Source organism: Anabrus simplex, chromosome 12, assembly GCF_040414725.1.
Source record: "Anabrus simplex isolate iqAnaSimp1 chromosome 12, ASM4041472v1, whole genome shotgun sequence".
Classification (NCBI taxonomy): Eukaryota; Metazoa; Arthropoda; class Insecta; order Orthoptera; family Tettigoniidae; genus Anabrus; species Anabrus simplex.
In genome coordinates, this window is record NC_090276.1 from 29,052,876 (window position 1) to 29,080,547 (window position 27,672).

Below are 27,672 nucleotides of genomic sequence, written 5' to 3' on the forward strand. Positions count from 1 at the left end.
TCCATACAGGAAATTCAAGGAAACCTTTAGAGAAAGGAAAACTAGGTGTATGAATGTTATGATCTCAGATGGAAAACCACTTCCAGGAAAAGAAGATATGGCAGAAAGATGGCAGGAACATATCCAACAGTTGTATCATGATAAAGGTGTAGATGATATGGTTCTGGAACAAGAAGCGACTGTTGATGCTGATGAAATGGGAGACCCAATTTTGAGGTCAGAATTCGACAGAGCTATGAGAGACTTAAGTAGGAACAAGGCACCTGGAATTTATGTCATTTGCTCTGAATTACTGATTGTCTTAGGGGAAACCAGTATGGCGAGATTCCATTTAGTGTGTAAAATGTATGATACAAGAGAAGTGCCATCCAATTTTCAGCAGAATGTTGTTATACCTGTTCCCAAGAAAGCCAGTACTGACAAGTGTGAAAACAACTGCACCAACAGTTTAGTATCTCAGGCCTGCAAAATGTTAGCACTATTATTTACAGAAGAATGGAAAGACAAGTTGAAACTGAGTTGGGAGAAAATCAATTTGGCTTCAGAAGAAATGTAGGAACACGTGAAGCAATCCTAACTTTATGTCTGATCTTAGAGGACTGAATTAAGGCCAAGCCCATATACACGGCATTCACAGATCTAGAAAAGCATTTGATAATGTTGATTGAACCAACCTATTTGAGATTCTGAAGATGATTGGGATCAGATACCGAGAACGAGGAATTATCTACAATCTGTATAAAAATCAGTCAGTAATAATAAGCATCGAAGGCTTTAAAAAGAAGCAGTAATATAGAAAGGATTGAGGCAAAGCTGCGATTTGTCCCTCCTCCTTTTCAATATACCAGAAAAGGTAGTAAAGGAAATCAAAGAATAATTTGGAAAGAGAATCACAATCCAAGGAGAGGAAATCAAAGCCCTGAGATTTGCATAAGATATTGTTATTTTATCTGAGATGGCAGAAGATCTGGAGAAATTGCTGAATGGTATGGACAGAGTAGTAAAAGATGAATATTCTGAGCTCTGTAAATTCTGTGAAGCAGGATTCCATATTACTTACAAATAGTCCCAGTGAGAATCTCTCTTCTACAAGAAGACCATCAGTGACTGTACAGTCCTAGCCGTCTGAACACAAGGAGGGCCATGACTCAGAATATGTCCGTACTGCCCATTCTTAATCCATAGAAACTGGTGCCGTGACTCTTGGAACCACTTACAAGGCCATTGCCCATGGTTCACAAACCTGGACGCGACTACACCACGAACCAACTTATATTTAAAAAAAAAAAAAAAAAAAGGCAAAACGTTAAGATGGGTACTGAACATTTGTCAGATATATAACACATCTCTAGGGCAATACATTGACCAAGGTCAATCAAAAACCTATAGTTTTCACATAGTTCCACAAATCAGTTTGCTTGCTGGTGGCTACACAACTACCAAACATGACAGATTTCAGCTTTCAACCCCCCCCACAAAAACAAACCAAAAAAAAAAACCACAAAAAAGAAAGAAAAATGTCCCATACATTACAGCACACTAAAATATATGAGGGGTTAAAAATGTCCATGTTACTTGAATCATCACCTTAACATAACTGCAAAACCAATAATATTAATATAGAACTATGAGAATTAATTCTATGTGTCTCAAGACAGATCGTATCAATTGATTTATTTTTTTGATGAAATTTTTAAAAAATCTTTAACATGAGGAAAACCGATAAGGACTACTTACCTGCATGAGCTCAAGAGTTAGTTCATCACAGCGCACATCCCTTTGGTGCAGCATATACAGAGTAATGTCCAGTTCCCTCTGCTGCTGATCAACACTAGATTCCTCCAACGGCTCCTCCAATTCGTCTACTTTTGCCTTTTCAGCTTCTGCTTCTTTATTTTCTGTCAGTTTGGAAGAACGACTCTCTTGCCTTGCATTTTCAGCCCGGATCAGTTCTTTGAGCTCATCTTCCCGCTTGTCCAATAACTCCTGAAGTTCTGTCACCTGCTTTGACTCATCTTCCAAAATCTGGGACATCTGATAGATCTTCTTATCTTTCTCTGTTAACAGCAACTGCAAGTTATAGATGTCTCTATCTTTAAGATCAAGATTCTCTTGAGACCTCCTATCTAACTCAGTATACTGTATTCTTAAATTCTGTATGTCCTCATCTTTAACAAACATCAGTTCATCATACCTCCTTTCACGTTCCAATATCTGTACTTTCAAAGTTTCTATTTCATCATCTTTGAGCTCCAGCTTTTCCTTCATTTCACGTTCCTTTTCTGCTAAAGTAGTAAGCATGTTCTGTATTTCTTCCTCCCTTGAAAACACTTCTTCGTATGCCGACTTCTGACTGGATTTCTGTTCTATTTCCTGATTTTGTAAATATTCAAGTAACTGTTGTTCTTTCAGAGATAACTGAGCAGTTAATCCTTGAATTTCACTTTTCATCCTGTCCATTACTTCTTGATTGCTTGCTAACTGTGCTGTAAGACTAAGTATCTCTTCTTCTTTCTTCCTTAGTATTTCATTATTGGTATGTTCCTTTTGGAGAGTAAGTTTACTTTTTTCCAATTCTGACTGAAGGCTGCTGATCATGTAATTCAGTTCATTTTCTGTATCAGCTCTCTCTTGTTGTTCGGTGCTGATCATATCTCGGAGTACATCCATTTCAGCAGTTTTCTTCTTAAGCTCGTCTTGTAACTCTGCAATTATTTTCTGTTTCTCTTCTACCTCATCATATTTGCTAGATTCCTGCTCTGTCATGGTAGATGTTGAGAAGGTGCTCGGTGCTTCTGTTCCAGTCTGCTTTTCAAGAGTAGGACAAATTTCATGCTGTTCTGTTTGAACAAAAGATTGTTCTACACGTCTCCCTGGAATGGAAAATAATTTCTCTTTCACTACAGCATGTTCTCTTTCTAAAACATTATAATTACTACTGAGTTCACTGTATCTGCTAGTAAGATTTTGGAATTCGTTGATAAGAGTTTCATGTTCTTTTGATAAGATTTGGTATCCTTCCTCTAAGTCTGACTTTGCCTTCTGCAAGTCTTCAATCTGTTTGTTATAATCATTTCTCATGGAATCATTTGCTTGAGAAGAAACTTCTAAGTCAGTCCTTACTTTCTCATAATCACTTTCTAACTCGCGATATGATTCTTGCAGTGCACTCATTTCCATTCCTAACCTTTCATGTGCAAACTGTAAATATTCGTAATTAGCTTGTAATGTATCACTTGCACCTTTAGACGAATGTGATAGTTCCAATTCTCTGTACACACTCTCATACCGTTCCCTTAATGTTGCACATTCTGCCCTCAACACATCCACAATGCCTTCTTGTACATTTGCCTCTCCATCAGAGGTTCTGTTACGTGTCAGATCTTGCAATAAAGCTTCATACTTTTCTCTTAATTTTGTGTTTTCTTCTCTGAGACCATCTACAATTCCTTCTTCTTGTTGCATCAAATTGGCCTGATCTTCAGGACTTGTTGTCTGTTCCAATTCTCGTAAAACAGCCTCATATTTCTCTTCCTGTGCTGATATTTCTGCTCTAAGTGCTGTTATTTCAGCTCTAAGTGCATTAATTATTTCTTCATCCTGAACTGTCGTGTTAGCCTGTTCTGTAGAGACAACTTTTCTCTCCAGTTCTTTTATTGTGGCTTCAGCAGCAATTCTCATGTTCCGTTGCTCCTCCAAGATGTTCTGCAGATGTTCATTATCGGCAGCAAGTGCGGCAAGTTGTTCCTGGACCTCATCGGTGTTGGCAGAAAACATATGTGGAGCATCATCCCAGCCGTGAAATCCTCCACTAGCCCCAGCATGGTCACCTGAACCACCTATTTCAGATAATTCGCTGAGTTTCCACTGGAGCGATTCAACCTGGTTCACCAACTCTTTATTCTTCCGCTGCCATATCTCCACATCTATGTCTTGCCGCTCCTTCATTTCGACAAACCTCTCGTTAGCTGCAGTTAGTGTGTCTATACGCTTTAGAAGACTCTCCTTCTCAGCATAAGCAGCATCTCTCTCATTTGTGCACTCTTTCAGCTCTTTTTCCAGAGAATCTATGCGTATTTTCAGCTCTTCCTCAATTGCTGAATCCAAATCAGCAAAGTCATTCTTCTTTAAGCCTAAAGCTTGGTTTTCTCTCATTAGGTTTTCATTTTTTAAGGCCAAAGCTTGGTTTTCTCTCATAAGGTTTTCATTTTTAAGTTTAAAGTCTTTAAGTTTTGTTAGCAACTTCCCACTTCGCACTTGAGAAATTCTGAGTTCCTCCAACAACTTCACTTTTTCTTCTTGAAGCTCGTTCAATTTTGTTTCCAACTCAGTGATTTGCTCTTTAAGTTCATCACTAGAGTCAGGTATGACCTGTGCTGCTTCTTGTTGCTGTTTCTGCAGGTGTTCTTCCTCCAATCGAGCCTCCTCTGAACCCCAACCCCAGCCATCATCTGCAGTCCCACTTTCTTCCCAAGGAGAACTACCAAAGTCAATGACTGTTGCTGCTTCCTGTAATTCATTCACGTTTCTTGACTGAAACGCTTCTTCAATGGCAGCAGGCATGGATGAGGACTGGAAAACCTGAACAATCTGAGTTGGTGCAGATGGTCCACTGGAACCACATTCAGGAGAACTTGATGATGCTTTTTCAGCCAAACCTTCACTTTCTAGTGACGACTTCTGACTAAGAAATTCTATTCTTGCTAGAGCTAAGTTATAATTGTGTTGCAGTTCATTATATTGGCTCTCCATTTCTTGTAACTGAAGGAGGTCTGCAGTAAGTTTTTCCACTCTAAAAGTAAGATTATCCTTCTCACTTCTAACAGATTCTAACTCTAAACTTAATTCACTTATTTTACCTTCCAATTTTTGGAGATGAGCCTGCTCAGAAGTGAGTTCCTCTATCTTTATTTTGAAAGCATCTCTTTCAGATCGCAGTTCATTCAGCGTCATCTCCAACTCCTGGGAACGGACATATTCTGAGGTAAATTCCTCGATTCTAAGAATGGCTACATCTCGTTCTTCTTTTACTGCTTCCAATTCTGATCTCAGCCTGCTTAATTTATCTTGCAACTCTTGAATTAATCCTGCTGACGAAAGTTCACAAAGTTTAGCAAGGTCAAAACTCTGTTCTGTCGCAACCGACTGTAACTCTCTCCTCAATTCACTTAGTTTATTCCCAGATTCTTGATCCACAAGTTCATCACCATCAAATCGCACTGTACGGGAACTAGCAACATCGGTATGTGGACTATCTTTGAATTTTTCTGCTTCCATTTCTTGAATTCGGCTTAAGGCCAACCTAACTATATTGTTAACTTCAACCTTTGCTTTCTCTTGGAGGAGTTCCTTATAGATTCTATCTTTTTCAGTTGTAAGATTAGAAAGACGAGACTCATAATCTTCATGTAAATGCTGGATCTGTTGAGAAAGCATATTTGCATTTGTGGTTTGTGATATATCCTCAATTTGTTGATGCAGTTGACTATCTCTGTACCCAATTTCCTCGTGTAGCCTACGCATTTCCGAAGAGAGTTCCTCGATTTTTTGGTAGGACGATGCGAGTTCTGATCTGAGACGATCCATTTCCGAGTTAGCACCAGACATTAGGTTGCCACATTCCTCCACTTGATTATTTTTCTGATACAACTGCTCTTGCAACTGACGATTTACTTCTTCTAACCGCATGATGTTCTCCTTATATGACTGTTCAACCTCCGAGAGAATCATAGTCCCTGAACTGCTGGTGCCACCAAAATGCAACTGAAGTAGTCTACTTTGATAACCCTGTAACTCAGACTCTTTTTGAGCTAATAATGCTTTCAGATTTGAAACCTCAGATGAAAGCTCTGATATTTTCACATTTTCTTGTATGGGGACTGGCTGTGATTGTAGCAGTTCCTCAGTTCTAACTGGTTCAAGTACTTCAGCATCTACTGGCATTACTTTTCTTTCTAATTCTCCTTTAATCTGATCTTTCTCCTTTGATAAGTTTTCTATTTCCAGGAGTTTCTGAGAAATTTCATTCTGTAACTCACTAATTTTAGCCTTGTCCATTCCATTCTTTTCATTTAAATCTTCTATTTCTTCTTCCAAATTACACTTTAGATCATTTAGTTTTTCACAATGTTCCATCAATGCATGTTTCTCTTCCTCAAGTAGTTGTACCTGGCCGCTAACATTCTTTAAATCTAATTCCAGATTTTCAATCAAGTGCTGTGATTTCTGTAGTTTTTCTTTCAGAGCTCTTTCGAATTCAGCAGCTGAATGTTTCAATTCTGCCTCTAAATGCTGTATTTTCTCCAGTGATTGATTGTATGCGGCCTCAAATGACAATAACCTTTCTATTTCTTTGTTTGCATTCTTCACAGCATTATCTGATTCTGCCAGAGCTCGTTTAAGATCTTCTTTCTCCGATGTTAGATTTGAAATTTTCTGTGACAAACCACTGTTGTTTTCACTGAGACTGTCAAGTTTTCTTCGCAAATTCTCTTCGCTAGTCATTAGAGAAGTTAATCTCATTTCCAACATATCCTCATGTTCTTCTACTTCTTCCTTAATTCGATCCGACTCTTGAAGGCGCTCACCAAGTGCCTCATATTTCGCTTCCAAAGAATGCCGACGTTCTTCTAAGTTGGAAAGTCCCTCCTCAAGATGTCGTTCGTGCTCTCGACTGCGAGCCAAATCCTGTTCCAGAGATTCGATGAAAGCTTCACGTTCTTGTAGCTTTGCTTCAAGAGCTGACCAAGATTGCTGGTAACGTTCACTAATTCCAGAGAGCTGATCTTGTAAGGCAGACAACTGCATATCCTTGCTCACAACGAGGCGTTCTAAATCCTTCACTTTAAAGTCCATCATTCCCATTTCCATATCTTTCTCAGCAAGTATTCTGGTTAATTCTTCCACATTCCACAATAACTCTGCCAATTTGGCCTCTTTCTTCGATAGTTCAACAACTAGGTCTTCATTTCTTCCTTCAGACCCCTCTTGCTTTTTGTTTTCTTCCTCCAACTTCTCCTTTTCCTCTTTTAATAATGTGACTTCATCAATTCTATTTCTCAAATCCATCTGCAGTATGCTCATCTCTCTCTCTAACTCTGTCACTTGGTTTCTTAAAGCAGCTTCATGTTCTTCAGCCAATTTAATTGCAATTTCCTTCTCTTCTTTCCTTACAATCATTTCGTCTTCTAGCGATGATATCTTATCGCTCAGTTGCCTGATGTGCTCTGTGAGGCCTTCAATTTTCATTTCTTCTGATCTTAAACTAGTCTCCTGAATCACAAACTTTTCAGAAATAGCATCTAGTGCCTTTGCCTTTTCCTCTGCCTCCAATTTTAATGCATTTAATTCCTCTAAATATTTATTTTTTTCCTCTGTCAGTTCTGAAATAATTCTCTCCTTCTCTTCAAGGGAAGACTTAAATTTACCTTCCCGCTCTTCATGACCTCGAACAACGATGGCCTTAGCTTTCAAATTTGCAGCAAGTTTCTTCATCTTTTGAGTCTGCTCTTTGATTTTTTGCTCTGATTTTTCCAATGTTTCATTTTTTTCGGCAAGTTCAGTTACCTTTGATTCCAGTTCTTGCTTTAGAGAAGACAATTCTTCATTCTTAGTTCGCAGTACGCCACGGGTCATGTCTAAGTCATTGGTTAGCTCCTGAATTTCCAAGTGCTTCTGATCTAATGTTTGTGTTATGTCACTAGAGTTCTCACTGGAGGTCTTCTTAAAGTAATCCAGCTGGTTGTTATATTCTTGGCACTGACTGGATAGATGTTCGATAGTAGCATCGCGTTCAGCTACGGCTCGTGATAAATTTTCTATCTGGCTGGTTAAGCCAGGTATGATATCATTTTGTGTATTCTGCTGCAGTTCCTTAACCAGTGAGGCCTGTTGTTCCAGATTTTCTCTAGCCTGTAATAACTCAGATTCTTTCAGATTAATGACAGCTTCCATTTCACGGCAAGTCTGCTGCAACTGAGCAAGTTCATTATTTACTGAGGAAGATGAATCATCCTTTATCGGTTGCATCTGAACCTCTTCCTTCAATCGGTTCAGTTCGACAGACAATTCTGACAGCTCCATTTCTTTCAGCACCAAAATACGTTCTCTCTCATTAACCATATCTCTGGCTTCCCCAACAAGCTTCTCAAGGTCCGAAATTCTCTCTCTTTGCTCTGCAGAGAGTTTGGTCTGCTCATTCAACTTTGAAACAGCTTCTTCAGACACCTGTTTCTGTAACCGTAGTTGAGCATCTAAATCAGAATTTTCATTTGTAACTTCTTCCAATCTTTTCTCCAAGATAACCTTTTCATTTTCCAAACTTTTTAATCTATCCTCTACCTCAGAACATCTTGTTTTCCATTCTTCAAGGTCACTAGCCATCTCATTTAACTCCTTCACAATTTCTGATATCTTATTTGTATCTTCTTCATTTCCTTCACGCGAACTGACCTCTTGTCCCAACTGCTCCAATTTTGATATCATTTCCTGTTGCATTTCGATATCTTCTTCCCTCGACACCAATTTTGAATTTAAGTCCGCAATGATATCTTTCTGTTCAGCTATGGTCTTGCGCATTTCATCCAGCTCAGCTTCCAGCAGCTTCAGTGACAACTCATGGTTAGAAGAATCCTTTACATGTTTCTCAGCTGGTGGTTCGTCTGACATAGATACTCTCTTCCACTTCTCCTCTTCCCCTTCCTTTGAGCTCAACATCTGGAATGAACGATTAGAGTCAGCTTCTGCCAGAAGAGTTGAAGCTTGTAAGGAAGACAGTTCTTGCTGTAACTTAACCTTCTCCTGCTGGAGAAAATCTATTTGTTGCTGGAAGATGTCCTTCTCTTGAGAGAGTTGATGAAAATTGTTCTCAATCTGAGATTTTTCAGAAGCAATTACATCAAGCTGCTGTTTGAGCTCAGAGTTCTGTAGGGAGAGAGCATGGAACTCTTCCTGGAGCTCCGATTTCTCCCGTGACAAGATGTCGACCTGCTCTTCTAGCTCTATAGCCTTCATTTCTGCTGCTACCTTGAGATTCTCTAGCTCGGTGATGTTGACTCGCAGGGCCTCTAGTTCAGACACAAGGGTAGAGGTATGGAGCCTTTCTTCCTGTAAACCTAGAACATCAAGAAAGAACTTTACAGATGTTTAACCACAAACATAACAAAAGAGATATTCAAAGGAAAAAAAAACTCTGAAATCATATGCTAAGTACTTAATAATAGTTTTTATCTTTCCAGTTTAACATTTCATTAACATGGTGGTGCTGGTGTAGGAAAGACACATGTCTGGGAAGATAGTGACTGTAGCCTTAATTAAGATATAGCTATCTGGCATAAAAATTGGAAACCACAGAAAATTATCTTCAAGACTGCCAAAGAGCAGTTAGAACCCATAATATCCCTCTGCAGATTAGCGACAGAAAAGACCAACGGGCAGAAAAATGTCCATTTGGCACTACACATCATAGGATAACAGCATGTAAAAGACTTCTGATGATAGAGTAAAAGAAGCAAGAGTGATAAATTTTTTCATTAAACAAGACAACAGTGCTCCAGTGGTTAACATCTTGTGAGGAACTGCTGACAAAGAAAAGGGCCCACACTTGAGACCACAATAATATTTCTAAGTACACAAGACAACAGTGTTCCAGTGGGTAACCTCTGAAACATTTCTGTTTTTTTTTTAAAATGTATATTTCATGTCATCATTATTTCTCATAGTTTTGATATCTTCTTCTTATCCTTGGTCTGGAAGATTGCCTCATTAAATAGTTCCCCTTTTTGCTATAAGATAACCTCAGATGTGCCATGCCGGGAGAAAGACATTATTTAAACTTGTTTCCCTCTTCCTTGCTTTTTGCCTGTTGAGTATATGTTAGACCATGATTCTATCTACTTCTTTCCTCAGCTATCATGATATTTTTAATCGTTTTAAAGACAGATGTCTCGTCAAATCACTCTGATCTGATTTAACATGATGTATATATATTTCCAAGGTACTGTGCTCAACTTGTATGTATTTTTGAATGCCTTCTTTTCTTTCCACTGACACGGTGTAGTTATCAGTTATTTACATACATTATGTATGGGAGCATTTTGTGTTTCATTAGCCGATCTCAACTTAATTTTTTTTGCTATTTGCTTTACGTCGCACCGACACAGATAGGTTTTATGGCGACGATGGGATAGGAAAGGCCTAGGAATGGGAAGCAAGCTGCCGTGGCCTTAATTAAGGTACAGCCCCAGCATTTGCCTGGTGTGAAAAGGGGAAACCATGGAAAACCATCTTCAGGGCTGCCAACAGTGGGGTTCGAACCCACTATCTCCCGATTACTGGATACTGGGCGCACTTAAGCAACTGCAGCTATCAAGCTTGGTGATATCAACTTAAAAGTATAACTATTTCATACCATACTACTTGTTTTCAATCTTTATCATCGTCATACTTCTTCCTTACTGATTTAACTCACTTCATATCGTAATGGGGTGCAATCTATTTGTGCAGATCTTGGGGTGCCCGTTATTTTCATATGTGCCTTTGTGTCAATGACCTCCTGGTTCCTCTGTCGGGGACGTAACTGAGCTTGATACTGGCCCAGTCAAATGTAAGTTTTTTTTTTTTTTTTTTTTTTTTCACTTTCTTCGGAAATTACCACCTCTGTATTTTCAAACGCTGAAGCTTGTTGAATAAGTATTACTTGGCATGTTTTCTTGTTTTGAGATACAGCTAATGAGATGATAGTTTGGGTGTATCGAGGTCTCATATCCCTAGATATTTCTAATACCTTGGATATTATGAGATGATTTTTCTATGATATTTATGTTTCCTGCCAATTTCAACATATGGGAGTGAGATATGGACCATGAGTAAAAAGGATGAAGCAAGGATTTCAGGCAGCTGAAATGAGATTCATCCGAGCGATGGTTGGCAAAACAAGAAGAGATAAAATTCGTAATGAGAACATCAGGGACATGGCTCAGGTTGGCAGAATGCAGGATAACATTACTCTGCGTAGATTCAAACGGTATGGTCACATGCAAAGGAGGGATCCTGATCGCATACCCAGAAAAATGTATGATCTCCAGTTAACATATTCAAGACCAAGAAGGCAGCCAAGAATGCGATATACAGACATGGTGAAAAACAACATTCAGCAATGAGGAGGGGACTGGGACAGCACTGAAGAAGGAGAAAAGTACAAAGACAGAAGTTGGTGGAAGGACTTCATTCGCCGACCCATCATATAGATGGAACAACGTGGGATATCGATTTATGCTTCCTGGCTATCACCCTGTGTGGTTGAAGAGTGTCCATGAGTAGTAATTCATGCCCATTACTTTCTGAAGAAAGAGTTTTTATTCTGTTTTATTTCGGATTTAATTTTTTCTAATTTTGTTTCTGCAAGTACATTTTTCTAAGTTTGGTTATCATCATGGCTCCCTTGTTTACTATTTTGAGTGTTTCCATGGCAACCACGCCTTGTCTATTTGCCTTTTCTCCTTTTTCATGGAGGCTGACATATTGAATCCCTTTCTTACGCAAGCACCTCCTTGTATTTTCGGCCTATTAAGGCCTTTATGACATCGACATTAGCTATTTCTTTACTCCTGGCCTGCAGTTAATAATGAAAGGGGAGGATTTGTATTTGTTTTAGGCTTCGATAGTCTCTGTGTGGTATGAGTTAAAACCTTAAAAATGAAAATTTGTTTTGAGGTTCTCTTTAAAATTGTTTGAAACCAAGTAACTTCTAACCGAGTTATAATTGTGCACTACATGACACATTTATGTTCTAAGTATTATAACTGGTACGTTATGGGAAACATATGACATAAATATGTCCATACCTGTGTAGCATACTGAAAAGTATTGTAACAACAAGCTGTAAGTACCTTATGTCCACTCTGAAGAACAGAAATTTTCTCACAGAACTGGAGGGTGTATCGTAGAGATAGGATAAGAGTGGTAGGAGGGGGAGTATTCATTCTCGTGAAAGAATGAATTTGTAAGCTATGAAAAAGTTAAGGATGACAAACATGAAATTCTAGGTGTAAGGCTCATCTCTAAAGATAATAGGCAACTTGATGTCTTTGGAGTGTACAGACCAGGAGAAGGTAGCGCAGAGGCTGATTCAGAATTATTTGATAAGATAATCAGCTATGTGGGAAACGATAAGGAAAGGAACGTGATTGTAGCGGGTGATTTCAATTTACCAAATGTCAATTGGGAAGGTAATGCGAACGACAGGAAACATGACAAACAAATGGCAAATAAATTAATATGGGAAGGACACCCAATTCAGAAAGTGATGGAACCACCTAGAGGGAAGAATATTCTGGATGTGGTGCTGGTAAAACCAGATGAGCTCTATAGAGAAACTGAAGTAATAGATGGTATTAGTGATCACAAAGCTGTTTTTGTGGTAATCTATATATATAAAATAAGAGTTTTGTCTGTACATTGCTCAGATTTAAAAAGGATGGTATTTCTGTATCGATCGTGTCCATAGCAGCAAGGAAATGCACTTTTTAATTTTCCGTAATTTCTGTCTGTCTGTCTGCATGTATGTACACCCATCATGAGAAAATGGCTGAAGAGAATTTAATGAAAATTGGTATGCAGTGTCTGGGAATAAGTCGCTACAATCTAGACTATAAACAATCTTATTCACTCTGAGAGAAATGGTAGTTTAAGGGAAGGCCTAAAATTTAATTCTCAAATATTTATATTATTAGGGGTCCTATCTTAATGAAAATCGATATGTAAAGTCGGGAAATAAATTGCTACAATCTAGGCTATAAACAATTTTATTCACGTTGAGTGGAATGGTAGTTTAGGGGAAGGTCTAAATTTAAATTCTCAAATTTTTATGTTATTAGTGCTCCTATCTTAATGAAAATCAGTATGCAAAGTCGGGAAACAAATCTCTACAATCTAGGCATAAATAATTTTATTCATGCTGAGTGGAATGGTAGTTTAGGGCAAGGCGTAAAATTTAATTCTCAAATATTTGTGTTATTACTGGCCCTATCAACAAATACTACATTACTAAAGTTATATAGTATTAAATATCCGATCATTTATGTCTTATACATTTTTTATCGTACCTGCTATAACAGAGATATTCATGAATTTGGATTTTTGTAGCTAAGTCCATATGAGCGCCAAGTCACGAGAAAATGGGTAAACAGAATTTAATGAAAATCGTTATGTAAAGTTCGCTATAAATAATTTTGTAAGACGCCCTAATATCACAGACGAAATAAAACTAAATGTGAAGGTCTACAATATAGAAAGCTCATAAAATTGATCAACAATAACATTACATTGACCATTGTTGGTTGTGATGTGCTTTGAGTCTTCTGTTGCCAGTCATGTCCGATAGATGGGATTACTGCTGTATACCAAGTATTTTTTAAAATTTGCTTTATGTCACACCCACATAGATAGGTATTATGGCGACGATGGGATAGGAAAGGACTAGGAGAGGAAAGGAAGCGGCCCTGGCGTTAATTGCGGTGCAAAAATGGGAGACCATGGAAAACCATCTTTAGAGCTGTCAACAGTGGTTTTCGAACCCAGTACCTCCCGAATGCTAAATCACAGCTGCACGCCCCTAACCGCACGGCCAACTCGGCCGGTCGTACCGAGCAGGCCTATAACAGCCTGCCTGAATATTGGCGGGAAGTAGCTGGGGAGTTAGATAACTACTGGTACGTAACAAACTGGTTCATCATTGCATTCGAGCTATCAGTCCCCACTCTGAGGCACTGATTGGAATGAGCAGTGTGTATTTTAAATGGAACAACGGCAGAGGAGTGTTCACGGCTGTCTGCAGCCTGGTCATTCCAGCAATGGAACTTTAGACTGTTAGTTCGGCATCATAGCACTGTTCGTTAAAATTGAGAAAATGTGTGGTTTTTCATTTGAGCGAGTATTTAATAACATTGCTTTTAATCCCTACATTCCTACTGACTTTTTGTAATGGCTTTAAGTTAACTATAGTTAGGAAAACCACAAAGACAGTCTTTCTGAGAATCCCGTAGCGAAGCACGGGTACATCAGCTAGTTAAAAATAAATGTGAAAGAAAGGAAGATATTAAAATTAGGACTATTAGGCAGTATCATATGGCTGATAAAACAGGCATGAGGGAGTTTTTAAAAAGTAACTATGATTGGTGGAAAACGGTAAATAAAAATGTAAACAGACTCTGGGATGGGTTTAAAGCAATTGTTGAGGAATGTGAAAATAGGTTTGTACTTTTAAAGGTGGTTTATTTATTATTATTTGGCGTATGATGAATAATGACAACCCATAAACTATTTACACAACCAGTGAAAGATGAGTACAAAGTAAATACAAATTATCATATCTATACAGTCAAAGAAAGCAATTTACAAAGTTTGAAAGTACAAGAAGAAAACACAATATATTTACATCGCTATCCACCTATCAACTCTGACAGTTCATATATACACACTGAGTGCGAGTGATGTACATGTCACTAAATGTGAATGTCCAAACCCGTCACCCACTTCACTGCTTCGGGTGTTGCTGTGTTGAGGTCTTCCATGGTGCCAGTAAAAGCACGGAGTGGACATTCCTGCACTACATGTTTCATTGTTTGTCGAACCTCCCCACAATCACAGTATGGAGAAACTGACCAGCCCCAGGTGTGTAAAGTAGATGCTGTTCTACCTACTCCACATCTCATGCGGTTTAGTCTACTCCAGGTGCAACGTGGCAGATCAAAGCCTGCCAGCTTTGTGGATGGGTTATTAATATCCACTATTGCCCGAGCTGGGGATAAAGACCACTCTGTTAACCATTTAGAGGTGGGGTTGAATTCACTAGATGTTATCTTCACGGCTGTCTTCCAAGCAGGCTGGCGAGACTTCAGGCGTGTGCATTTCTGCCTGATATCCTCATGAACAGGTAGACGTTCATTCTTTAGCATTCTGGTCCATAGCTGAAAAAGGGCCTTCTGTCTCCTGATATGTGGAGGTAGTATATTGCTGAGAACCGGTAACCATTGGGTCGGTGTAGCACGAAGTGTACCAGTTATGATTCGCATGGTTTGATGAAGTTGTGAATCTACTAGCTGTGTGTGAGCACTGTTAAGCCAAACACCAGAGCAGTATTCTGCTGCAGAATAGACTAAAGCCAGAGATGTTGTCCTTAATGTGTTTCCATCCGCTCTCCAGGAAGTTCCAGCCAATCGTTGGAGAATGTTATTACGACTTTTTAGTTTGTTGGCGGTTTTCTGCAGATGATTTTTGTACGTAAGAGACCTGTCCAATGTTACTCCTAAGTAACTGGGATTGGCACAATATTGTAGTACATGGCCCTTGAAGAATACCCTTGGATGGTGGTTTGCTTCTGCGTTGTTCAGATGGAATGTAGATGTCACTGTTTTCTGTGGATTGGGATGAAGGTACCATCTTTGAAAGTAGACATCCAGCAGTTCAAGGTCTCGGTTAAGAACTATTTCAGCTTCTGCGAAGTTGGGTCGTTGAATTGTAAGGCAAATATCGTCTGCATATATGAACTTTCGGGACACTGTTTCAGGCAGGTCGTGGATGTATAAGTTGAAGAGAGTAGGAGATAGAACCGACCCTTGAGGCAGACCATTGTTGACTTTGTGGAATTTGCTTCTGTTGTGTTCTGAATGAACTTGAAATAGTCGGTGGTAAGGAATGATAAAGATCCACTATACTGTAACAGAGAAGTAAAGAGACTAAGAAGGAGGTGCAGGCTGGAAAGAAATGGAGTTAGAAATGGCTGTGGAAGTAAGGAGAAATTGAAGGAACTTACTAGGAAATTGAATCTAGCAAAGAAGTCAGCTAAGGATAACATGATGGCAAGCGTAATTGGTAGTCGAACAAATTTTAGTGAAAAATGGAACAGTATGTATAGGTACTTTAAGGCAGAAACAGGTTCCAAGAAGAACATTCCAGGAATCATTAATGAACAAGGGGAGTGTGTATGCGAGGATCTTCAAAAGGCAGAAGTATTCAGTCAGCAGTATGTAAAGATCGTTGGTTACAAGGATAATGTCCAGATAGAGGAGGTGACTAACACTAAAGAAGTATTAAAATTTACCTATGACAACAATGACATTTACTGCAAGATACAAAAGTTGAAAACTAGAAAAGCAGCTGGAATTGTTAAGGTTTCGGGGTGTATACTAAAGACAATGGGTTGGGATATAGTACCATATCTGAAATACCTGTTTGATTATTGTTTGCATGAAGGAACTTTACAAAATGAATGGAGAGTTGCTATAATAGCCCCTGTATATATTTATTATTATTTAGCGTATGGCTAGGGGTACAGTGCCTATTATTGTAAGATCTACACTATATACGTGTCCAAGTTGTTTATGTAGTCTATAGCCTCTGGATGCCTTTGCTGGCGGGACCTAGTGTTTACAGTGCACTATGTCTTCTGGTATGGGCTAGAGCAATTTTGTTACTGATCTGTCTCAGCTTTATCCTTGGCTTTGACAAAATGAAAGTGACTGAGGTATGCTAGTAATGCCATTCCTTCTGCAGCCAGTCCCTGCTATGAATGGTGTGAAGATATTGCTCATAGGGTCGGTTAGTGCATGCATTTCAGTGGGCTTGGCAGACTGATATGTAACAGCAACTTCTGGCTTGGTGAGGAAAGCAACGGGAAACTACCTCACTCCTCATTTCCCTAGTACGCCTCTTCAGTGATGCCTACTCCATCTATGGCAGCTAATGGCGGAGCTGTTGAGGATCCAACCAGCCTTCGGGCTGAGGACTAAACATACATACAACATAGCCTCTGGAGTCGCAAAAACAAAGTCACTAGCACTGCCATTGTATTTTCTATTCCTGCATTCTGCCCCTGTATATAAAGGAAAGGGTGATAGACATAAAGCTGAAAATTACAGGCCAGTCAGTTTGACATGCTTTGCATGTAAGCTTTGGGAAAGCATTCTTTCTGATTATATAAGATATATTTGTGAAATTAATAACTGGTTTGATAGAAGGCAGTTTGAGTTTAGGAAAGGTTATTCCAATGAAGCCCAACTTGTAGGATTCCAGCAAGATATAGCAGATATACTGGATTCAGGAGGTCAACTGGACTGTATCGTGATTGACCTATCTAAGGCATTTGATAGGGTAGATTATGGGAGACTACTGGAAAAAATGAGTGCAACTGACTTCACAAAAGAGTGACTGAATGGGTGGCTATGTTTCTAGAAAATAGAACTCAGAGAATTAGAGTAGGCAAAGCTTTACCTGTCCCTGTAATAATTAAAAGGGAAATTCCTCAACGCAGTATTATTGGACCTTCATGTTTTCTTATATATATCAATAATATGTGTAAAGAAGTGGAATCAGAGATCACGCTTTTCGCAGATGATGTTTAAAAGTCAGATTGTGAGTTTCACAAATAGGAAATATCCTCTCCGTTTTAATTATTGCATTTATGGGATGAAAGTTCCTTTTGGGGATCATAGTAAGTACCTACGTGTAAATACAAGGAAAGATCTTCATTGGGGTAATCACATAAATAAAGGGTACGGTACAGATCTCTGCACATGATTATGACGGTGTTTGGGGGTTGTAGTTAGGATGTAAAGGAGAGGTCATATAAGTCTCTGGTAAGACCCCAACTAGAGTATGGTTCCAGTGTACGGGACCCTCATCAGGATTACTTGATTCATGAACTGGAAAAAATCCAAAGAAAAGCAGCTCGATTTGTTCTGGGTGATTTCCGACAAAAGAGCAGCGTTACAAAAATGTTGCAAAGTTCGGGCTGGGAAGACTTGGGAGAAAGGAGACGAGCTGCTCGATTAAGTGGTATGTTCCGAGGTGTCAGTGGAGAGATGGCGTAGAATTAAATCAGTAGACGAATAAGTTTGAGTGGTGTCTTTAAAAGTAGGAAAGATCACAATATGAAAATAAAGTTGGAAATGAAGAGGACAAATTGGGGCAAATATTTGTTTATAGGAAGGGGAGTTAGGGATTGGAATAACTTACCAATGGAGATGTTCAATAAATTTCCAATTTCCTTGCAATCATTTAAGAAAAGGCTAGGAAAACAACAGACAGTGAATCTGATGATGCTTGATGATGCTCGTTGTTTTTAGGGGCCTAACATCGAGGCCATCGACCCCTAATGGTACAAAATGAGGCAAAATGGAATAACAAATTAAAATTCCAAAATTCTCCACTGACCAGAATTCAAAACGTGAGGACGAAGAATGAATGGATGGACATGAATTTAAAACAATCAGTGGATGTGACCCGCAATGCCTTACATTCACAGAAACTGATGTAAAACAATAGGATTACTGACCAAGGGACTGCTGCTATAGCATAACACTGAATCGATGATGCTTGCAGTCTAAAGGGGGTAAAAAATCCAAGTTATCGGCACCTCATAACGGTACTTATTGCTAGGAAAGCAGAACCATGGTATTTGTCATGTTGCGGTACTAATCAAAAGTAGCAGACTCGCGGTATCCACACATTATGGTACTACTCACAGGTTATGAAATTCAACATATAATACAGACCTATGGTTTTTCTCACTTTGCGGCGCCATTTACAGGCAACGCAAACCTATGGTGTTCATCACATAAGAGTACTAACCACAGGGACCTGCACTATCACATGGTGATCCTCATATAGTGGGTACTAATCATAGGCAAGGCAGAACCATGTTAGCTATCATCCTATGGTCGTGCTCATATGGTGGTACTAATCACAGGTACTGCAAAAGCCGTCTGCACGGTGCTCCTGTGTACTACTAATCACAAACCTATTTGATACCGAATATAGTGGTACTACGCGCAAGTAAAAGCGACCCATGATGTTCTCCGCGTGGTGGTACTAATCACAAGTAGTTTCATGGTTCCAAGACAATCATCCATTGGTTGCCCCTTTCAGTCGCCTCTTACAACAGGCAGTGGATACTGTGGGTGTATTCTTCATCTGCGTCCCCCACCCACAGGGGGTTGTGTGTTTGGTCCGCAAGAGGTACTTTATTTCCCTCAAGTCCTCCGGCAAGCCTGTTAGGACCCCTCTATCCACCACCTGGGACGCACCACGTGGGAGTATCACCTCTCCCCTTGCTATGCCAGCGTAGTAGGTTCATGGGATAGTGAATCTGCCACCTGGGCGACTGCCCTAAATGCAGATCAGTAGCGAGAGACTGACTGATATTAAAATTCATGGTGATGATTACAACACCAGACATCTCCTGGTTTTTTTGGCCAGTTTGTTGTCACTACAAAGATGCACACACGTGATGCTGTCATTTACTTTCAAAATGTGTTCTGTTAAGGTGGAATTGAGTGTCTGTATCATTCTCATTAAGATGGAACATATTTTGGTAATGTTTACCTCCTCTTCTGATGATGAGTCCCGTTGTTCGTCCACCTCCTTACCAGTTCATACAGAACAAAAATCACAGCAATGAACTTTTTTATCATTTTAATTATTTTAATTATTATAGTGTCTATATCTTATTGCTATTTTTCTAGCAAGCAGATTCATGATATCTGATATGGAGGATGCGGCTTATCTGTTAGATTTCCAGTACTCAACTTTATTAAAATTTGTAACACAATATCCAGGTGTACGCCTTCCACATAGAGACACCATGCAGAAACTCGGAAACAAATTGAGAGGAATTGGTTCTTTATTCGATAAGAAACGTATTAGAAAAACGTGTACTTAATGAGGAAAATGTAAATGAAATCGCAGAGAGATTAAAACATACGCCTACCAAATCTCTGAGTCGACCTGGTCAAGAAGCCGGTGTTTCGAAGATCTAGAAGCCAGGAGCGGTTTGATGTATACTGATATGGACTAGGCTAGCGATGTTTAAGATGTAGATCTGCGTGCCATCTGTTGGTTGTCAACGTGAACTTTTAGCATGGCTCGCAGCACAAGGTATCATTCTATGCAGGGGAGTATCTTCTAGCATAATGCGGCATTGTGTTGGCGTAAAAAGAATTTGTTTCATCAACGTCGATCGTTGAAAACAACATAGTGGCATCCTCGCATGGTCTGTATTTAGCTAATGCAGCTCTCGAACACATATTAGGTGAATGTAGTGATGAGAATAATCCAAGTGAGAATAAAAGTGTTAGTAATGATGGTTATGCACAGCAGGAAATTACGTGTGATGTGCATAATGATAGTAATATAAGTGAATGTTCACCCGAGTGGTCATGGACACCTGTTGATTTGAATTTTATTCCAAGGAGGTAATTAGGCATTTTTTTACTTTGGATGCCACCTTTTCATTAAATGCAGATACAACATTTGCATGATATGAACTGCGTATCCACTTATTTTAAACAAAATCAGACAAGTCGTTTAGAATTTATAGCAATGTAAATTTATGATACTTTTCTCAAATTTATTACCGCTGTAGGATAAATAAATGTTACACATTTACATGGTGGAACATTCCTCGACTTATTCGTACTTGTACACCAGCAATATATTGTATGCTAATGTGAGGAGATTTTGTGCAGTTTCCTAGTCAGATCCCATCAACTATATGTTAATATAGTGAGATTCTTGACATTATACCTGTTGCTTCACTAGGATATTTTGTGAAGTGGCAATCGGTGACATGTCTCCTGCAAGACTGATACCATCATGGAGAAAACCCAATTATACATACAGTACTATGCAACTGGTTCCATGTGCTACAAGACTAACAGCTTATCGAATAACTGTTGAGTGGCAACAATCTCCTGGAAGATTTCAAAAGCAGTTTCTTAGCAACCAAGTGCCAATGCGAGATGGAATTTTGAAAAAATACAGAGAATAAGAGACATTATGGGACGTAGAAAAAAATTACATCAAATTTACTTTACCTTGCACTAGGTCCAGCTTCTCAGCTTCAAGCAGGGAGAGAGCATGAAGGTGTGAGTCCAGGTCCCGGCTCTGCTGTTTCACCCTTTCCTCCAGTTCCTCAACCATACGTTGCCAGCGTTCTTCTCCAGCTAGGAACACAAGTTTCTGTGAGATACTTCACGATACATTTCATGCTGATACAGAAGTATGTTCTCACATATACGAGTCTGTACAACACACAATGTGCCAATTCCTTTCCACCTGATTACCGCTCGTGTTTAATGAGCAAATCCATGTAGGTTTTTAACCTATGAAACCATACATAAATACATACATGCAAATACACATATATTTTTACATTCATATAATACATAATTTTGGTCTAGAGCAGGGCCTCTCAGAGTGCATGCAGCTGATGCATGCACTGTGCAGGTGCAAAAGACGACTTCACTTGGTTAACCATAGTGCAGACCCCCACTCCTTGATTTGGAGCAATAGCACTGTCTCTCTCTTTCCCCACGCCTGTCCCGCTCGATCCGCCTGTCTCCCTCTTCCTCACTTGCTCCGTAGCGCTCCAAATCCGAGCCGAGTAGTCCAGAGACGAAGCGTTAGTCCGAGCCGAGCCGAATGGGACCGATGTACTGTGCACAGGAACTTTGGGCCTCAATTTGCAGCGTGAGATTTTGGGTGTTTGAGAGGCCCTGGTCCAGAGGGTAACACAGTAATTTTTTTCCTGATTGGCAAAAAAGTTCTTTAAAAATGTGGTGACTTCACAACTTGGTTTAGAGGATCTCAGAAGTACCAGATAGTCATACACACAATCAATTTCTTCCAAGAGAGTAATTTTCTGTGAGGAAAGGAAGGAGTGTTCTTCTGATCATTAGATTATTAATTTTGTGAATGTAGCCATGATAGTGGATAGTTTCATCATAAGTCTCTTACAATTTAGATTCATGCAACCCACTGCTTATTCATTCATATCCTAAAGGCAAGGCCTTGCCGCTGTAACCACATTTGTCTCTCCTCTGCTCAACATTTCAAGTCGGCATATTTCTTGAAATTCAGTTTATTCATCATGGAATCCAGATACTTTTCCCTCCGTCTTTCTCTTTCCTTCTTCCCCAGAACTTTTCCTTTCAACATGGTTGTGAGGAACTTGTTATGACGTAGAGTGTGGCCAAGGAATTTGGTTTTCCTCTTTTCTATAACTGTGATCAACTCCCTTGTTTCATCTTCTTTCTTAACCCAAGGAGTGCCAAGGATCACTAAAAGTGGCTCAGTGTGCCTTCCTGTGGTGCCAGGATCGCTTTTTGAGATATTCAGTAAATGTGTATTTCTTGACTGTTATGTCATCTGTTAAAAGTAATTAACTTCATTGTTAGGTTCCGTATTGAGTTGAGACTATGCTTAAAGTAAATACAAAATTTTAATATTCCACCTTCTCAATACTAAAAAATCATTTGATGTTTTTACAAAAACATTACAATGACGTTAAAAGGACAATTCTTCCCTCTACGCAAAAGTGGAACTTACATCTACAACTTTCTAGAAGCATATACGTAGTCATATATGTCAATCGTGCAACACAAGAGCAACTGCCAACCAAAGACTATCTCATCAAGAGTGACTTCACAAGATTTTACTTGTCATTGTGAACACTTCTGTTACTTTTAGCATTATTCGCAAATACGTTTTTTTCACTTTTATCTGTCATTCCACCACCATCCCATCCTTCTAGATCCTCTCTCATTTCTCCATACTATTTTTATCACTATGCCTTTTACTGTTGTAATTTGGCTAGGCTGATGATGGTCCACAGTGGACCGAAACTAGTACCTTTTAACGTCACTGTAATGTTTTTGTAAAAACATCAAATGATTTTTTAGTATTGAGAAGGTGGAATATTAAAATTTTGTATTTACTTTAAGCATGTCATCTGTTGGTGAAACATTCATACTACATCAACTTGCATGTCTCGAGTTCACACTTATCACCACTCTTGTCGCTTTTGGTAGTATTTATTGGAGTTTCATGCCTATACAAATCTCATATCTAGTAGATGTCATGTGACTGTAGTAAACAAACATAGCAGCGGAAAAAAAAAAAAAAAAAAAAAAAATGCGAACTGAATCTGATATCTTACAAGCTTTTGATGAGGGTAGTGACTTTAGTGAAATTGACAGTGAAAATGATTCTGAGAACATTGAAAATCTAGGCGAGGCTGGAGGAAGTTTGGATAATTTGTCAGATGAAGATACACCATTGCAGACAACAGAGGAAATGTGCTGTATGTGCGACGGCAGCAGAAAAGTGAAGGCGATCCAGACATTGGTGTCCAGGCTGTACTGCGGGAGTCCATGAAATATGCTGGGATAAATTAGAGCACTTCTTCAGAGCAAGGGGCACACTAAAGGAAGAAAGCCCAGGAAGAGGAAGTGCAATCAGAATAAGCTACAAGAAAAAAGTGAATGTTTTCTTTTTCCCCCTATAGTTGTCTAGGAGTGCTAATTACGTACAGATTTTCTTGAAACTTTCAGGGTTATGAACATTAAAATAAGAATAATAGTTAACACCACCTTTCCAATACTTATCTTTCCTCATATTTCGGAAACAAACATTACAATAGGCGTTGTAAGATGGGACATGTTTTGCTTAACTGTCGTAAGCATCATCGTAGCCTAAAGTTAGGTCAGGGCCCAGAACCTAGTGTCCTTAAAATATATGGCACCCTAAGAATCAACATTTACATTTAGGGTTATTTCAGCATTGTATGGGGAACATTTTGTATATTTCTCTTTCTTTTGTTATGATGACATTTTCTGGTGCAATTTCAATTTGTATTTTCAAGATAACAAAAATTCAAACCAACAAAAAATTTGCTTTCTATAAAGGATCTTCCGTTCTAATATTTTCAATTTTATATGTATTTTTACCATGAAACAACTCTTTTTGATTAAAATGGTGAATATATTGTTGGTTTCTGATAACTTTTACCAATTTTATAAACTATTTTCTAAACCACTACAGTTTCAGCATTAACACATGGCACTACAGAATATAGCATTGGCAGTTGTAGGGCTAAGGACCCTTCTGTTTGACTTTTTCTCTGTCCAGCTTATTTTCAGCATCCTCCTCCATATCCACATTTCCATTGCTTACAGACAACCTAAAATTTTCAGTCCCTGTTCTTATACTGGTATAATACAATCTATCTGGGCATACACTGTAGAAGACAGAAGGAATTATTAGAGCCAATTTTAATTCAATGTTAAAAGCTACAGTCTAGCCAAAAATACTATCACAAACTATTTTTTGAATATTGGTAACTGGAATATGGTTTGAGATTTTTCAGTTTCCTTTTAACTGTTATAGACACACACATTGCACACCAGTCCTCAAAACATTCATCACTGCAAGCACACAGGCTTGGAATCTCTTTAACCAGTTATCTATTGAAGAAAGGACAGTATCAATTGGGAAATCTAGCATTACTGCCTCGAAGGAACACTTCTAACTTTCAAGTGTAGGTGTCTTTTCTTGCAGACCATTTGCTCTAGCACTGATCACAGTTGGAAGTCCAGGGGGATGAGTTCGAAGGCCACTCAGAAGTGGAGATACCACTGCTGAGCCATCCTTGCCATATGAGCTGGTGCAGGATATTGCTGGAAGATCTGGGGCTCATTTTCTACCATGGTGTGAATCAAGTCCTTCAGAAGAGGGTCCAGAACAGTTTCCACATACATCCTGGGACTTATTTTTATGCTCCCCACCATTTTTTTTTTAAAGAAGCCTTGCAGGGTTCTCATAATTCACCCCTCACCAAGCCATGACTGAGAAGAGGCGGCAACTCCTCTGGACCTTAGAAACTCTCTCACAAGCTTCTCGAGAACTTGCTGTATATACCCTGTCATTCTGTTGGTTAAAGCTCTCTTCAATGGTAGGAATTCAAGTGACTAGCCCGCTGCCACGGTGGGATGAAACACGATTGAAAAGGCATTGAAAATGAAAATTCTCAGTCTGTTTCCAGTCATTCAACTGGGTCAGGAATGGAATGAATGAAGCCCCATCTGGTGGCAAGGACAGGAATTGTGCTGGCTGGCGAAGCCTATCACACTCCTCTGGGGTAATGATTAATGACCGACGGATGATATGAAATGATACTGGAGAGTGTCACTGGAATGAAAGATGACAGGGAAAACCGGGGTATCCAGAGAAAAACGTGTCCCACACCTCCGCTTGGTCCAGCACAAATCTCACATGGAGTGACCAGGATTTGAACCACGGAACCCAATGGTGAGAGGCCGGCATGCTGCTGCCTGAGCCAGGGAGGTGAAAAGGCGTTCAGAGCTTGAAAGATATTATCTGGATATTTATAAAGGAGCACTTCAATACTTCACTTACCTGAGCACTACAGCTATAGAAAGATCAGGATCTATTGAAGTACTAGTACATTTATGCAACACAGACATATTGTGAAAAATGGAGTTCATAACTCAGGCTTCATGCTTTTGTAACACAGTAATAAAATCCACACATTAAGTACGAGGTGCTACCCAGAATTTCCGAGAGTTTCAATAACCCTTGTGAACAAGTAGCAGTACCAGTTCTAATGCTAGGCGTCACTTGGCATATTTTTAAACTAGTAGTCTGCCAACTGGCATCTTTGTAAGTGTATGTGCTTCCAAGTTTCGGCGTGTTTCTTTATATTACATTGTTATGCTCCTGAAAATTTCAAAATAGCTTATGTTAAGAAGCAAAGAACCTGCATTAAATTTTGCTTCAGGCTCAATAACACTGCAGCTGAAAACCACTGAATGCTAAAAGAGGATTTTGGCGACTTGCAAGTAAAGGGCGCAAACTGGTGAATCGCCGTTCTTGCGTAAACTTTGCATACACACATTAAATGAGCCAAGAATAACACAATGGCTAAAATACTTGTTTCAGAAATTAACCCGTGCGACCTACAGGAAGTGTTATAGTTGGTATGTTTGAATTAGCACGCTCGGCTACGCAGGTCGCTACTCCAAAACCTACCTGCAACTCATACAATCCCACAGCTGATTTGAGGTTATGGTGACATACGCTTATAGTCGTGTTTGGGGCAAGTGGTTGTTTGTAAAATGGGAATCAACATAGGCAAAGTTATTTTTGTGTTGGAAGAAAAATGTGGAACTTGTGATATTAAGCACTAATCCTCGCTTCATTAGGTATGGTTGGTGCAGAACTGCTTCGTGCTTCTACCGTGAATATCATTGTTGCAGAAGCTGTAAGTAGTCATTTGCTTTTGTGTGCAATGTCCCTTGATATACTGATTAATGTTTATTTTCACTGTAACACTCTCATTCTACTGCCTTTACTGACCTACAACCAATGCAAGAATTAAATTATTACTCTTAATGCTGCCACATCATCCTCATGACATGCTACACAATTACTAACGGAATAGGAAAGAAGATCGGTGGTGCAGACCCTCGACGAGTGAAGCAGCACACGCCGCAGTCCTGCGTAGCCAAGCGTGCCGATTCAAATGTGCCAACTTTAACGCTTTCTGTAGGTCGCATAAGTTAATTTCCAAAAGAAATGTTTTGATCCTTGTGTTAGTCTTGGTTCATTTAACGTGAGTACAAAATTTATGTACAATACGCGATTCCCTGGTTCATGCCCTTCCCTTGTAAGCCTTAAGCCAAGCAAAAACATGCAAGTGGTTTAAGAAGGCCAGGAATCACTGGAAGATGACAAAAATTCAAGTGGATTGCCATCATGCAGAAGACCCAAAATGATCACAGAAGTTCACGATTATCATATGGAACAACGGGCACTGGTTACTGCACCTGCACACACCTCCCTCACTGTGAGAGACTTCCTTACAAGAAATAACGTGACCACCATTCAACAACCACCACCACCTCTCCCCACTCACTTGCCTGATCTGGCTCCCTGCTAATTCTACCTCTTCCTTATAATGAAACTCCGGTTGAAGGGAGGTATTTTGACTCCACTGAAGAGATCCCGAAGTAGAATTACAGGGGGTGCTAAACACAGCAAAGCCAGAAGACTTCTGTAAGTTTTCCGAACCTGGGAAAATTGCTGGAATTGCGTATTCAAGCCCAGGGGGACTAATTCAAAGGTGGTGTTAATGTAAGTATTAATGTTCTATGAGCAAATTTTCAGAAATTTCTTGTAGCATCTCGTACAGTAATTCTGTGACAGACATATACATTAATTTTAGGTCTGAGACCTGCGAAATACACAAATAAAAATTACGAAGTTGAATATATACAGTAGCAACATTTAAAAATCATTAGTCCAATACACTGTAAAGCAGTATTTACATAGCAGAATGATTTGTATATACAATAATGGGGTCACAAAAATGTACACCAAACTTCAGAAAAGGTTATCAACCTGCTTCTTTTTGCCCAGCCTTTTAGCATTTACTTGGAGTCAGCTCAGTCTGATGGCCGGTTGACCTTTCTGACACTAACTCTATGTAGAATGACGTACTCACTACTGCGCGCCTGTATGGTGGTTGCTAGTATGGTGTGGTGTGCTGTGTGTAGATACAGAGGTGTGTGTAATGATGATGACGATGATGATGATGATGATGATGATAATGCTTGTTGTTTAAAGGGGCCTAACATCAAGGTCATTGGCTCCTAATGGTACGAAATGAGACAAAATGGAATGACAAATTAAAAGTCCAAAATCCTCCACTGACCAGAATTCAAAATGTGAGGATGAAGAATGAATGGATGGAGATGAATTTAAAACAATCAGTGGATCTGACCTGCAATGTCTCGCATTCACATAAACTGACGTGAA

The 27,672-nt window shown here is 39.3% G+C and overlaps 1 protein-coding gene across 1 annotated transcript in view; it reads right to left on the reverse strand.

The window, feature by feature from the left end:
• The window catches only part of LOC136884119 (protein lava lamp), a 124,329-nt gene that overhangs the window by 28,092 nt on the left and 68,565 nt on the right, over positions 1-27,672 (reverse strand). The window contains exons 7-8 of the mRNA XM_067156158.2: positions 20,871-20,999; positions 1,738-9,113 (exon numbers count right to left, since the gene is read on the reverse strand). Of these exons, the coding sequence (XP_067012259.2) occupies positions 1,738-9,113; positions 20,871-20,999 (7,505 nt within the window). The remainder of the gene's footprint in view (positions 1-1,737; positions 9,114-20,870; positions 21,000-27,672) is intronic.